Source organism: Saccoglossus kowalevskii, chromosome 1, assembly GCF_978046115.1.
Source record: "Saccoglossus kowalevskii chromosome 1, keSacKowa6.1, whole genome shotgun sequence".
In the NCBI taxonomy this organism is placed as follows: Eukaryota; Metazoa; Hemichordata; class Enteropneusta; family Harrimaniidae; genus Saccoglossus; species Saccoglossus kowalevskii.
Genome location: NC_140641.1, coordinates 27,852,448 through 27,866,868, shown reverse-complemented (window position 1 = coordinate 27,866,868; position 14,421 = coordinate 27,852,448). Strand labels below are relative to the sequence as shown.

The window sequence follows — 14,421 nt, the reverse complement described above, 5'->3', positions numbered from 1 at the left end:
TTTACTTATTGTGTTTGCATAGCTCCTCGTACATTTTCATTTCACAAATGTTATAAGCCATATTTCAAAATGCACATTTCCATAGTAACAAACGTTATAGCACAATCTAAACATTTGCAATTCCTCAGTCACCACACATCAGAAATAAACATTGCTATAAACTCCTTGAATTCTGCCATTAAAATGGAATCCTTGTCTTGTGATGGAAAATCCCATCATGATTGGTACTGAAGAATCACGGTGCTGTAACATCTCACTCTAATCTTTTTCTGTTATTAAATTGAACAATTTACTGAAACCACATAGTTGCAGAGATTGATTAACAGAATACATTTTTGTGCAATATTTTTAAATTTTTTCTACAATTAATTTTAAACCAAACAATTTTTATTGGCTGCAGGTTTTGATCAACATTTTTGAAAAAAAAAATTGAATTTGGCATTCAAAGTACAAAATTTGAAGATGAAATCATTCAAATTAATATTTTTACAATAGTAACATGGGCTACTTGTACACGGTATTTTTAAATGAATTTCATGAAATACGAGTTTTATAACACTTAATATGTATTTGATTTCACAATATATCAGAAACTTCACCACAGCTCCAAATACTGACAACTTCAACATGTCATTAATATTTTTTTAATACATATTTGAGAGAGAAAAGAAAATACAAAATTGCCAACGACGACTTTTCAATCCATATCATCTATAGCAACATCAAATTCTTGAAATATAATTACAGTGTACTCAGTATGAAAGTTGAAATATTTTCATAATTTGTAATCAACTTGAAGAGTTACTGAGAAATACTGATCTACATGCAGCTTCTATTTAGTGCACCATTAAGGTAGTTTGCCACCATTAAAAAAAATATTCTGAAATCCTCAAAAACCAGAGAGAAATAAAAATAAAGTTTTTCACATAATGACCTCAAAGATTGATCAAAAATGTGTTTTTTGGTTCCTAGGGTAGAAACATTTCATCATATCTTAAAATTTGGTTCGGTAACGTATGCTAAAAAATTATATGTATCACTATGAGGGCTACATATGATTGTCACGAAACATTGGGGAATTTTGAATGTTAGTATAATTTATCAATGGAATAATGTGTTTACATGGAATCCTATGAAAAATGTTCCAAAATGGTCGCTTTTAGATTATTTTGCATATGCTTTCTTGAAAACACTTTTTCCATAAAAATGTAAATATGAACGACGTGCATGAATATGAATTTTTGAATGATTTACTGTGATCAATTTTTTGTTTATGGTAGCTAACTACCTTAACCCCCAGTGTATTACTGCAAGTGAATAATGTACAATGCTCTTCTATGCCTTTCTGCAGGGCAACAAGTTGCACATGACATGTTAATTGCTTCTTTTTGTATTGGTTTCAAAGGAAAAATGCGGATGATGGAGAGAAAGAAAGAGATATATAATGTCAAGAAAATATGTTGTCTTCATACATTACTGCCTCATTAATTTTTATCATATTGTTTTGCTATATGATCAGAGTGGCTCATTATTACAAGCTAATAGACACTCAAGAAGAAAATAAAAATTCTTGACGGTGACCCATGTCACTATTTAGAGGAGGTGGATTACAGAGTAAGTTTCCAAAATGACGAACAAGATGCAATGTTATTTTATCTGTTTTAATATAGAAATGCTCACAATACATCACAGCATAAAGACGAATTCTACAAATGAATTCACTGAATGCAATTATGAAACATGAATCAACTAAATTGTCATGGGACACCACCAAATGGCATGCAAAACGGAAAATTTCATTCATGGGAAGCAAGATGTTAAAAAAAAAACAGCCAGGGAATTCCGCCATCTGATTACTAAGCTGATTGTTACATTTATCTACAGAGGTTGTAGTTCAGTCATGGTACATACAATTATTATGAGAAACAGAATATTTCATTTTTTGAGCTGGGGAGGGCCAAACAAATGAACCATCTAAAGAAGAATATTCCATTTTTGAAGCAGGGAAATACTTCATTCGTGAAGCAGAGAACAGGTGGGAGTGGGGAGTAGTGATGATTTTGGGAGTGCATAGCAGACAGGGTGATCATTAAAAACAATATTCCATTCTTAAAGCAGTTTAGAGATAAGCAATGTTCATTCTTGTAGATGGGGTTACAAAGCAGACATACCGGTAATAATCATAAGGGAAAATGAATATTCCATTCTGGAAGTAGGGGGTTGCAAAGACATGATGAGCAGCAGATAGAAAGAATATTCCATTATTAGAGTAGGGGTTGCAAAGCAGACAGGATGACCAGTAGAGAGAAGAATATTCCATTCTTAGAGCAGGGGTTGCAAATCAGACATGTTGACCAGCAGAGAGAGATTGTTCCATTCTGGAATCAGGGGGTTGCAAAGCACTAGAAAAAGAGTCCTCTCATTCTTCTTCCCATTCCTTGTCTGTCGTATAGTATATTGAATTTGTTGACAAACTAAAGAGAAAAAAAATAATAAGTGTTAGAAAACAATCAATATAACCATCCTGTTCATTGAGACAAGTAAAATACTAAAAGCTCAGAATGTCACAATGATTTATGTGGATTGCCAAACCATTACACCCTTGCATAAATATGGGTATTACAATACAGGACACACAAAGGCAATATTATATATGGTTCATTAGTAGTGAATGAGGTTATGACAGAGGCATGACTACAGCCAAAATATTTTAATGAGTCAGTACAAAAAATGCACTTCTTGGTTTATGTGTGATTCTAAGTAGAGTAAACATTTCCGAATACAGTAACTTCTTTTGATCATTTGGCTTGTTTAAAATGTAAGCTATGGCAGCAACAAAGTGTGGCCAAAATCTTTCTGAGGTGCGTACTAGTGTTGTGTATTCTTATCAACTCCTGGGTAAAATGGGAATGATACCAGGTTAGTTCATATCTGAATTAATTGTAAACATTAGAGTCAAATTCACACATTTAATTACTTAGATTGTGTTTTAAATGGATGAAACTGAAATACTTCATTTTGTTAATTACTCTCTGCTATGCCTCATTGTTATTCACGACAGCTTGTTTCTCTATGATTGTGATTAGATCACATTTTTGATACAACAACATATCGACTCCTGAAAATATAGTTAGTCTGTCAATAAGCTACTTGGTAAAGAGCAGAAAATGATAAATTAACGATATGGACTAATTGATACCTGGTTAATTGTATTGCATCCTTTAGTGATGGTTCCTAAATATGACATCAAGCAAACATCATTATTTTGCTGTAAAAAAAAAAAATAACAATTAATGCATTTACATCTTGTAATTGATACAGGAATGCAGATAAAATTATTTCTTTTTTACAAATTAATAAAATAACAAATTACGAACATAGTAACATGAGTCCCGGGGTAATATTTTGAAGACTATAAGTCAATTTCATGATCGAACTGCCCACTGTTACTCTTAAAGCTGCTGCAGTTAAAAAGCTCGTTGTTGGATCTTGGTCCGCGGGCGGGCAGAAGTTCTCCGTACGAGTGGGTCTTCGCTGCCCGTCCCGGACTCTCCTCCGGTCCTCTCCCGGTGCTCTTGGTTGAGTGTCGGGGGCGGCCGTAACGTTTACTTTGAAGAAATTAGAGTGTTCAAAGCAGGCCGCCACGCCTGGATAGTCCAGCATGGAATAATGGAATAGGACCTCGGTCCCATTGCGTTGGTCTTAGGAACGCGAGGTAATGATCGAGAGGGACTGACGGGGGCATTCGTATTGCGGCGTTAGAGGTGAAATTCTTGGATCGTCGCAAGACGGACGACTGCGAAAGCATTTGCCAAGAATGTTTTCATTGATCAAGAACGAAAGTCGGAGGTTCGAAGACGATCAGATACCGTCCTAGTTCCGACCGTAAACGATGCCGACTGGCGATCTGCCGGCGTTACTCTCTAGACCCGGCGGGCAGCCTCCGGGAAACCAAAGTCTTTGGGTTCCGGGGGAAGTATGGTTGCAAAGCTGAAACTTAAAGGAATTGACGGAAGGGCACCACCAGGAGTGGAGCCTGCGGCTTAATTTGACTCAACACGGGAAAACTCACCCGGCCCGGACACGGCGAGGATTGACAGATTGAGAGCTCTTTCTTAATTTCGTGGGTGGTGGTGCATGGCCGTTCTTAGTTGGTGGAGCGATTTGTCAGGTTGATTCCGATAACGAACGAGACTCTGGCTTGCTAAATAGTTGTGCGACCCTTAACGTGTCGGCGACCGACTTCTTAGAGGGACAAGCGGCGTTCAGCCGCCCGAGATTGAGCAATAACAGGTCTGTGATGCCCTTAGATGTCCGGGGCCGCACGCGCGCTACACTGAAGGGATCAGCGGGTGTCGCCTCCCTGGCCGACAGGACCCAGGCAATCCGATGAGCCCCCTTCGTGCTAGGGATAGGGAATTGTAATTATTTCCCTTGAACGAGGAATTCCCAGTAGGCGCGAGTCATAAGCTCGTGTCGATTACGTCCCTGCCCTTTGTACACACCGCCCGTCGCTACTACCGATTGAACAGTTTAGTTAGATCTTCGGATCGGCACGCGGCGGGGGACTGGTTCTGCCGGCCTCGCTCGCGCGCCAAGAAGACGATCGAACTTGATCGTTTAGAGGAACTAAAAGTCGTAACAAGGTTTCCGTAGGTGAACCTGCGGAAGGATCATTACCGTCTCGAAGAGGAGAGATGCTTCTCTCACTTTTCTCGCCACGTCACCGTCGCCTCCTCGGTCAGTCAGTCAGTGGTGGTCGGCTGGTCAGTGGTGCGCGATTGACTTCGTTCACCGCTTCCTCCTCCTCCTCCTCCTCCGCTGCTGTCGAACAGGAGGCAGGGCCGAATCAGCGTGAATCTCTCGGTTCCGCGAGCGGTCTGCGTGCTCTGCGATTGCGTCTCGTTGCGGGGAGTACCCGTGTGGTCCGGGTCTTTTCTCGAGAGGGCCTGGCGGGTCACCGTCGAGGGGACGGTGCATCTCGGTTTGATGCGGAGGTCGTGTTCGATCGATCGATCGATCGACGAGCTCCCGCTCCCCGTGTTTTATTTGTTGTTGTCTCTCTCGGGTTTTGCTACTTCATATTGAACGAAACGAAATAACACCGACAATTCTTGGCGGTGGATCACTCGGCTCGTGCGTCGATGAAGAACGCAGCCAGCTGCGTGAACTAGTGTGAATTGCAGGACACATCGATCATTGACACTTCGAACGCACATTGCGGCCCCGGGTTTCATGCTCGGGGCCACGCCTGTCTGAGGGTCGGCGACAGTTCGTAAGGGCGATCGCGCCGTTCTCGGTTGTCCGGTCTGGTCTGCTCGTGGGATTCTTCACCGACCGTGGACTGGTGCGCAATTGGCGGACGCTGAGCTATCGCGGGGCGCGGCAACGAGTTTGGACGAGGCGAGGTGGAGCAAGTAGGGAACCGTTCCTTCTTTCTTCCCTCGTTCTCTTCCTTCCTCTTGCCGGCTTGGTGTCTGCGAGCGCTATAGGAGACGAGGCCCGACGCTGGGGACACGTCGCACGTGACCGTCTCCGCGTTGCACACTGCCTCTCCTTTCCATCTCTCGGCTCCTGATATAACCAAAAAAAGGCACCGGGAATGCGTTGGGCGAGTCAAGTGCGACGCGACGACGCGGTGTGGTTTTATTTCACCCAACGCTCACCGTATTCGATTCGATTCGATTCACCCAAGCGACCTCAGATCAGACGTGACTACCCGCTGAATTTAAGCATATCACTAAGCGGAGGAAAAGAAACTAACCAGGATTCCCCCAGTAACGGCGAGTGAAGCGGGAAGAGCCCAGCGCCGAATCCCCTCGTCCTTGTAGCGGCGGGCGGGAACTGTGGCGTAAGGAAGTGCCGGTCGGTGCGTCGTCCCAGGGCGCCCAAGTCCTCCTGATCGAGGCCTTGCCCAGAGCGGGTGTCAGGCCCGTGAGGGTGCCGGGCCCGCGCCGTCGGAGGCTTCCGGGAGTCGGGTTGTTTGAGAATGCAGCCCAAAGGTCGATGGCAAACTCCATCGAAGGCTAAATACTGGCACGAGATCGATAGCGAACAAGTACTGCGAGGGAAAGTTGAAAAGAACTTTGAAGAGAGAGTTCAAGAGTACGTGAAACCGCCGAGAAGCAAACTGGTGGGCCCGCAGTGTCGGCCCGGGAGATTCAGCTCGGCTTCGTTCGATGCCTGGCCTGCCCGCGTCTGCGGATCCGTCGAGGACCGCGCGGTGCGGCCCCTGGCACCGGAGTCGGGCGCACTTCTCCCCGGGCGAAGCGCTCGCGACCGGTTTGGCCTCGGCCACGACCCGTCTCTGGTCGGAAGGTGGCCGCGGTTCGGGGCGTGCCCTTTTTCCCAAAGGGTTTTTTTCGTCTCGCCGCGGAGCTTACAGCCGGCTTTGTTCACCCACCAACAGGGAACGTGAGCTGGGTTTAGACCGTCGTGAGACAGGTTAGTTTTACCCTACTGATGAGGTTAGGTCGTCGCTACGGTAATTCTGCTCAGTACGAGAGGAACCGCAGATTCGGACACTTGGTTTACGCGCTCGGCCGATAGGCCGATGGTGCGAGGCTACCCTCCGAGGGCTTACGACTGAACGCCTCTAAGTCGGAATCCCGCCCGGTGCGCGATGACTCCACGGCGCCGCTATCGAGGGAGGCTCCCGATAGATGCGTGTTTTCCAAGCACGCACCGGCCGAGCCGCCTTCCGCCGAAACTTACTTGGCCGGGAGCAGTAGAGCGTTTCTCCCGGCCTCGCGGCGGTGATCATCCCCTCCGTGAAAGGGGCGCCGAATCACTTGCAGACGACTTGGGTGTGGATCGGGGTGTCGTACTTAGCAGAGCAGCCGCTTCGCTGCGATCTATTGAAAGTAAGCCTCAAAGACCCGTTGGATTCGCCCGCGACCAAGACGGGCGAGTCTTTTTTTAATTATAAAAATTAATTAATTAATATACACTGACAATTCACTTAGCAAAAAGCAACATCAAAAATCTCACCTTAGAAATATTTACCACAATGAGGTTGAAATAACTATTTATTCATGAAATTGTACAGTTTTGGTAGGAAATAAAATATAAAAAGTAATTTGCCAGATTTGGCAAAAGATTGTGGTGAAAAATCAACAGGAAATGAAACGGAGATGGTACACAACTGTAAAACTGGTGTCTGGTTGGTTGACATTACAGTAATTCTGACTGGTCATTATTTAAACAGACACTGTCAAAATTTAATGGTTTTAAATGATTAAAGATCCTAAACTAAAACACAGTATACCTTAGTTTGATTGTGCAATGAACAAAAATAGTGCTTTGACATGGTAACTGACTTTCATGACTTTTACTAGACGCCCACTGAATGGGGCTCTTGTGTGTTAATTAACTGCCAACTATGCAAATTAATTGAGCTGATTAATTCAAAACTAATTCAAGAGAGTTGGCAGAGCATAACATAAAGAACATAAATTATGTAGCTTGGTATACCATCTGTATTTGCTCTAGCCCAGGCAAGCTTCAATAGAAGAGCATATAAACCAAAAATTGCTTTACATTGTATACTAAATCATTGAAATATGTCTGACACATCTGTATCATTTACATAAGGGCATGTGCTCCTAATAGAGCAAATACGGTAGGGTGTACAGACGAAGTTGAGCAAAGTAAAATCATTATGTATTTCTTTGATTGATACAGAAATTAGTTTTCTTGCCCTGTAAATACATTACTGATTTTAAGAGAAAATTGCCTTCAAATTATCAAGATGCAGCTGTGATTTTAGCCAGATAGGGCATACTAATATTTGAATTAAAATGTCAAAAACCATGGTAATCACTAGAAACATAAAGTATATCTTAACCCAAATAGAAAAGTCATACTTACATTATAAAAATCTCCTTTGAACCTATCTGTGTTGAGCACAGGCAATCTGTGACAAAGGCTGTATGCTTCTCGAAGTATTTCATGATTTCGTGGCAGTTCACCGGCCTCAACTGCTTTAATGTATTCAAGTATCACTTTAACTCTGTTGTGAAGCATTTTTATGGAGCTGTACTGCGCAATGAGGTGTTCAGCAACTGTAATATAAAACGGCAAAACTATTTCAAGACTTGCCCTGGATTGTTTATAGAGAAATTCTTTCTACAATATTTGCTCTAATGGAAGTGAACATAAAACACAGGTTATGTTATATACTGGATCAATATAACCAGACTTATTTTGACCATAGATATACATGTACTTCTGTTCTTTACATAAGTACATACGCTACAAGTAGAGCATATCAATGTTTTATCAATTTCTAACATGATACAATGTAAAACTAATTGAACTACATTGGTGTTTGCATTTAGACGTGGATTAGTCACACAAACACTACAAATGCAATCACACGAAAAATATTAAGCCATAATATATTTTCAAAGTTGGTCTTTACGTAGCATAGAGTACCTTGAGCAAATGCAAGTCTTTAATTTTTAATTGAATACACATAATTCAATATAATGTGGAGTTTTGGAGCAATATTTTAAGTAAAGAAACCAATTTAATACAGCATTGGTCAAATTGATTCTACCTGTTGAATTTTCTGAGTTGTCTGACGTAGACATCCTAGCAACGTGGTCAACTCCAATTCGTTCAGCTTCTTCTGTTGCTAGGGTGTAAGAGATTTCAACAAATAACATGGTAGCTTCTCCATTCACAACGTCAATGACTGATTCACATACGCTGACAGGTAACTATTGAAGGAAAGATGTAGGTAACAATGCCACACATTAAATCACCTGAAAAAACACACTGAACCTAGAATACTGAATACCATATTTGATAAAAATGATCACTGTTTTTAGTGAAATGTAATATCAAACAACAACACTGGCTGGAAAAACTGATCATATGATGTGCTGGCAGTCATTATCCGGTACTTGATGAGTGTTGACAAAACCTTGTCGCAGATGTTAGAATTGTATACTACTCTGTCAGGCATGTATTGGGTATGTAACGGTTGGTAGAGGATGCAGGCATGTATTGGGTATGTAACTGTTGGGAGAGGATACAGGCATGTATTGGGTATGTAACTGTTGGTAGAGGATGCAGGCATGTATTGGGTATGTAACTGTTGGGAGAGGATACAGGCATGTATTGGGTATGTAACTGTTGGTAGAGGATGCAGGCATGTATTGGGTATGTAACTGTTGGGAGAGGATACAGGCATGTATTGGGTATGTAACTGTTGGTAGAGGATGCAGGCATGTATTGGGTATGTAACTGTTGGTAGAGAATGCAGGCATGTATTGGATATGTAACTGTTGGTAGAGGATGCAGGCATGTAATGGGTATGTAACGGTTGGTAGAGGATACAGGCATGTATTGGGCATGTAACTGTTGGTAGAGGATGCAGGCATGTATTGGGTATGTAACTGTTGGTAGAGGATGCAGGCATGTATTGGATATGTAACTGTTGGTAGAGGATGCAGGCATGTAATGGGTATGTAACGGTTGGTAGAGGATGCAGGCATGTATTGGGTATGTAACTGTTGGTAGAGGATGCAGGCATGTATTGGGTATGTAACTGTTGGTAGAGGATGCAGGCATGTATTGGGTATGTAACTGTTGGTAGAGGATGCAGGCATGTATTGGGTATGTAACTGTTGGTAGAGGATACAGGTATGTATTGGGTATGTAACTGTTGGTAGAGGATGCTTGCATGTATTGGGTATGTAACTGTTGGTAGAGGATGCAGGCATGTAATGGGTATGTAACTGTTGGTAGAGGATGCAGGCATGTATTGGGTATGTAACTGTTGGTAGAGGATGCAGGCATGTATTGGGTATGTAACTGTTGGTAGAGGATGCAGGCATGTATTGGCTATGTAACTGTTGGTAGAGGATACAGGTATGTATTGGGTATGTAACTGTTGGTAGAGGATGCTTGCATGTATTGGGTATGTAACTGTTGGTAGAGGATGCAGGCATGTATTGGGTATGTAACTGTTGGTAGAGGATGCAGGCATGTATTGGGTATGTAACTGTTGGTAGAGGATGCAGGCATGTATTGGATATGTAACTGTTGGTAGAGGATGCAGGCATGTATTGGGTAATGTAACTGTTGATAGAGGATGCTGGCATGTATTGGGTATGTAACGGTTTGTAGAGGATGCAGGCATGTATTGGGTATGTAACTGTTGGTAGAGGATACAGGTATGTATTGGGTATGTAACTGTTGGTAGAGGATGCTGGCATGTATTGGGTATGTAACTGTTGGGAGAGGATACAGGCATGTATTGGCTATGTAACTGTTGGTAGAGGATACAGGTATGTATTGGGTATGTAACTGTTGGTAGAGGATGCTGGCATGTATTGGGTATGTAACTGTTGGTAGAGGATGCAGGCATGTAATGGGTATGTAACTGTTGGTAGAGGATGCAGGCATGTATTGGGTATGTAACTGTTGGTAGAGGATGCAGGCATGTATTGGGTATGTAACTGTTGGTAGAGGATGCTGGCATGTATTGGGTATGTAACTGTTGGTAGAGGATGCAGGCATGTAATGGGTATGTAACTGTTGGTAGAGGATGCAGGCATGTATTGGGTATGTAACTGTTGGTAGAGGATGCAGGCATGTATTGGCTATGTAACTGTTGGTAGAGGATGCAGGCATGTATTGGGTATGTAACTGTTGGTAGAGGATGCTGGCATGTATTGGGTATGTAACGGTTGGTAGAGGATGCTGGCATGTATTGGGTATGTAACTGTTGGTAGAGGATGCAGGCATGTATTGGGTATGTAACTGTTGGTAGAGGATACAGGCATGTATTGGCTATGTAACAGTTGGTAGAGGATACAGGTACATATTACATATTGCGTATGTAACTGTTGGCATAATGAGTGGATTCTATCCTGATATGATGGACATTTCAGAATGACAATATTCTTTATGAACTGGATACGGCTTTTGCAGTCCAAGTATCGCAGTGCTGTAAACTTGACACGTTTTTGTGACCAGTTATCTTTATGATACTAATTAATCAGACTGTTTTTGGTATACTTCCCATCCACTGAATAATATCGTCAACCGTTATCGAAGCACAGACTCAAATTATTATTGCACGGCTCGTGCATTGGGATTTCCATAGCGTTACAAGGCCGGGCAATACAATGTATATGATAAAAGGCAATAACAACTTACATCTGCATTCCTAGCAAGTGGATTCATTTTCAAAAAGATAGGACTTTCATTAATTTCACAAATCTGCAAAGTAAACAAAAATATTTTTTAACAAACCTTTTTTCCATAACAAACCTTTCTCAAAACTAACTAATCAACATGATAATTATAAGTCCACTCCCATATCATTCACATCAACTCAGTGAGTCTTAACATCTGATCTTTCAAACAAAAACATTCATGTACCTGTTTGTGTAGTTTGATATCTGACTCGTCTGGTAGTCCACCAGTGGTATACCAACCAAGAAAGTCAAGATCTTTGAAAACTTGTTTAACTGAAAATAATTACAATTACCGATATAATTACCAGCTAATGAACACATCTTCATCTGGAAATCAATAACAGATGTAAATGAATGACTTGTTTTTTTCAGAAAGAGTCGTCACCTGCACATGCCTCAGATGGCCATAGCGTGTTATTGTTTACAAAGAAGCATCTGCCCATGAGCCTTTGCGTCTTTAGCATGTGTTGTTATCGTCACTTGGGACTCAATTCATGCGCGTACGCAGGTGACAATCCTCTCGCTTTAAATATACCAGTAGTGTAATGACCATGTAATGATTCATTGATACATGTATGGTATTCAACTGTAGATCAAACTGTTTTGCCATTAATCAAACAATGAACTGAGCAATGAATTGGTCCACATTTAGTATTGAGGACTAAGACTGTGATAAAACTATTGCTAGACGACAGCATTCTCCTAGCTGGTAAGGCTAGTGTTAACTGTATTCTCACGGCAGTTGACGATTGTGAGGGAATAGTGACAATTGCAAACATTGTTATTCATCATATCAAGTAAAATACTGCCAACAGAGTTATATTATTTGGATTCTAATATCAAATATTTGGAATACGAGTATCAGTACTTCAAGAGAATATTCAGGATAGGTATATGCAAAAGGTTGCAGTGAAAATACTATGGTTTTATTACTTACATTGTTCTTCTTTTGTATTATAATATTCTCTGTCTATTATTTTGTTACCATCAATTTCATCAAAGAGTAACTCAAAAGAATTGAACACCTCTATGTTCCTGCCTTTCTGATTTCCAATTAGAGCTCCAAGAACTGTTGAAGAATATCAAATAAAAAATGTATGATCTTTAGAAGTTAATAAATAGCAATACTGGAGTATAATACCTAATGTTACATGCCATGATTTTTTCAAACAATACTATTATAATTCTCTCAGACTTGAACTTTGCAGTTGAGATTGTATTTCTTTTCAAGAACAAAATTGTTGAAATTGCCTTTAAATAGCATATGTGAATAATATAGTGAATATAAAAGGGAGCTAAGACAAACACAACGGGCACTGAGTTAATTGCTTTTAATACCTCCATGAAGTACAAGCCCTACCGGTACTCACATATATAGATTAGAAGTCAATATACATGTATCAGCTGTACCACATATATTGTGACACCAGGTGTTGAAAAATTAAAAATACTGACTTACTTGTCACATCAATGCACAGAGTATTTGTTTTTTGTATTGTTTTGGGGTACAAATCTACTGTCCCTCAAGTTCAGCAACTGTGTATAAATGTCTGCAGTCATTTGCAAATCCAGGACTGGTATGAGGAAATGTTAAAATTGCCCTGTATAGTAGGGACACTATACCACTTTACACTTTTGTGCGTACGAGAACGGATACATCGTTGCTTTGTGATGACCTCTGTGCGAACCAATGACGTCATCGGTTGCCAGGTCGTATGGCAGTCGTTTTGAACATGATCAAGGAGGCTGACTCGTAGTTGATTTCCGAGAGCTTTTCTCCCTGTCAATTTTGATTAATTTTCACTTTTTATCTTTCCAAATAGAACGTTTTATATTAGAGTGATTTTGTATATTTATGGGAAAATATGATGGATGCATTTTAGCTGATATTTATACCCACTGAAAACGTACACAACTGATCAGCTCGTTATGCAAACAAAGCATACAGCGCAGGGCATTTATGTTCACTTTCTCGAAAGGCGACGTGTACTAACCAGTTAATATAGTTTAAACGGAATTAAATGAATTGTTCTTAAACATTTTAAAATGACCAATCTCGCGAAAAGACATGTATTTAGATGGATGGTAACGCTTGACATTGATCTGCTGAAAGAGGATTCGGCAAACAGGCCTGGAACCTCAGCAGAGTGGATGGAAATAGCAAAAGCTCTGTCAAATGTCTGGGAACTAACTACTATTCAGATTCCGGACGTGAAATGACATAACAAATTTTATTGGGTAGTTGTATTATGGTTACCCAATGAGGGCCGGGTTTTAATAATACATGGTTCTGTTTCAGTTACGTTCCCGTTGTGTGCACTTGTACTTAATCGTTTTCTGACACCCGAAAACGTGACACAAACGAAATTAGAACAACACGTTACGTTCCCGCTACGTACATAAATCTTAAACTCTCTATTATAACTGGAACACTTGCTTGTTTGTTGTATAATATTTCTCTTTACTTAGCAGTTTTGTGAAATTAATTAATGAAAGTCAAAGGGATCAGTTTGTCTTTCATTGATGTAACACAAGTGAAATTGGTAAAGCCAATTATATTTTCAAATGCACAGAACCACGAATTTTACTGAGAAATTTGTCAAGTTTAATAAGTTTGAAAAATTAAATAATATTGTAAATTTATTTCATCTTCTCGGACGAAAATTTTACTAATAGTTTTACAAACTGTGTCCACTTTATTGAGAAATAAGTATATCATTTCTAAATGCAATTAATTTGTTAAGACCACGCACCTGTATAACTCCTTGTCAGTACTGTGGTTGAATAAGTACGCATATATGGGGGGGGGGGGGGTATCACAACATGTTTTGATCTTACCTTGCAACGGTTTTCCTTCCTGTGCTTTAATTCTAGTCCAATGTTCTGATACATTCATAATAACCAGTGGATGTAGGGCGACTGTAACACTTGCTGTGGTTCCTGCAGAAGCCATTACCGACCCAGGGACAGATTTTCCCGACGGAGGCGACTGGTCTACTTCCATTTTGGTCGCCATTTTGATTTTACTCTTGTGAATCTGTATTGTGTTAGTTATCTCTTTCCTCCAATTATTTAGCAGCTTTAACTGTTTCTAGGGTAGACTGTCGACAGTCGGTCGTACCTAATATTAATCTGTTATTATTAATAAATATTGTGTATAAACGTTATAGGCGTGAATAAATTTCGAACGCCGGGACAGGAAGTATGG

The 14,421-nt window shown here is 40.8% G+C and overlaps 1 protein-coding gene, 1 non-coding gene and 2 pseudogenes across 2 annotated transcripts; 3 read left to right on the top strand and 1 right to left on the bottom strand.

Annotated features, from left to right (window-relative positions):
• Nucleotides 1-1,850: 1,850 nt before the first annotated feature.
• LOC102806328 (COP9 signalosome complex subunit 6-like) lies at nucleotides 1,851-14,233 on the bottom strand. The gene is made up of 8 exons (XM_085500285.1): nucleotides 14,052-14,233; nucleotides 12,151-12,282; nucleotides 11,398-11,486; nucleotides 11,173-11,235; nucleotides 8,561-8,723; nucleotides 7,870-8,063; nucleotides 3,200-3,268; nucleotides 1,851-2,474 (listed from the first exon to the last, which is right to left on the bottom strand). The coding sequence occupies exons 1-8, from the start codon at nucleotides 14,227-14,229 to the stop codon at nucleotides 2,403-2,405; spliced, it is 960 nt and encodes a 319-aa protein (XP_085356411.1). The 5' UTR covers nucleotides 14,230-14,233; the 3' UTR covers nucleotides 1,851-2,402.
• On the top strand, nucleotides 3,448-4,679 carry LOC144363608 (small subunit ribosomal RNA; annotated as a pseudogene).
• On the top strand, nucleotides 5,110-5,265 carry LOC146750822 (5.8S ribosomal RNA). The gene has a single exon (XR_014930678.1). It is a non-coding gene; the product is annotated as a 5.8S ribosomal RNA (ribosomal RNA).
• On the top strand, nucleotides 5,696-6,891 carry LOC146750821 (large subunit ribosomal RNA; annotated as a pseudogene).
• Nucleotides 14,234-14,421: the final 188 nt, after the last annotated feature.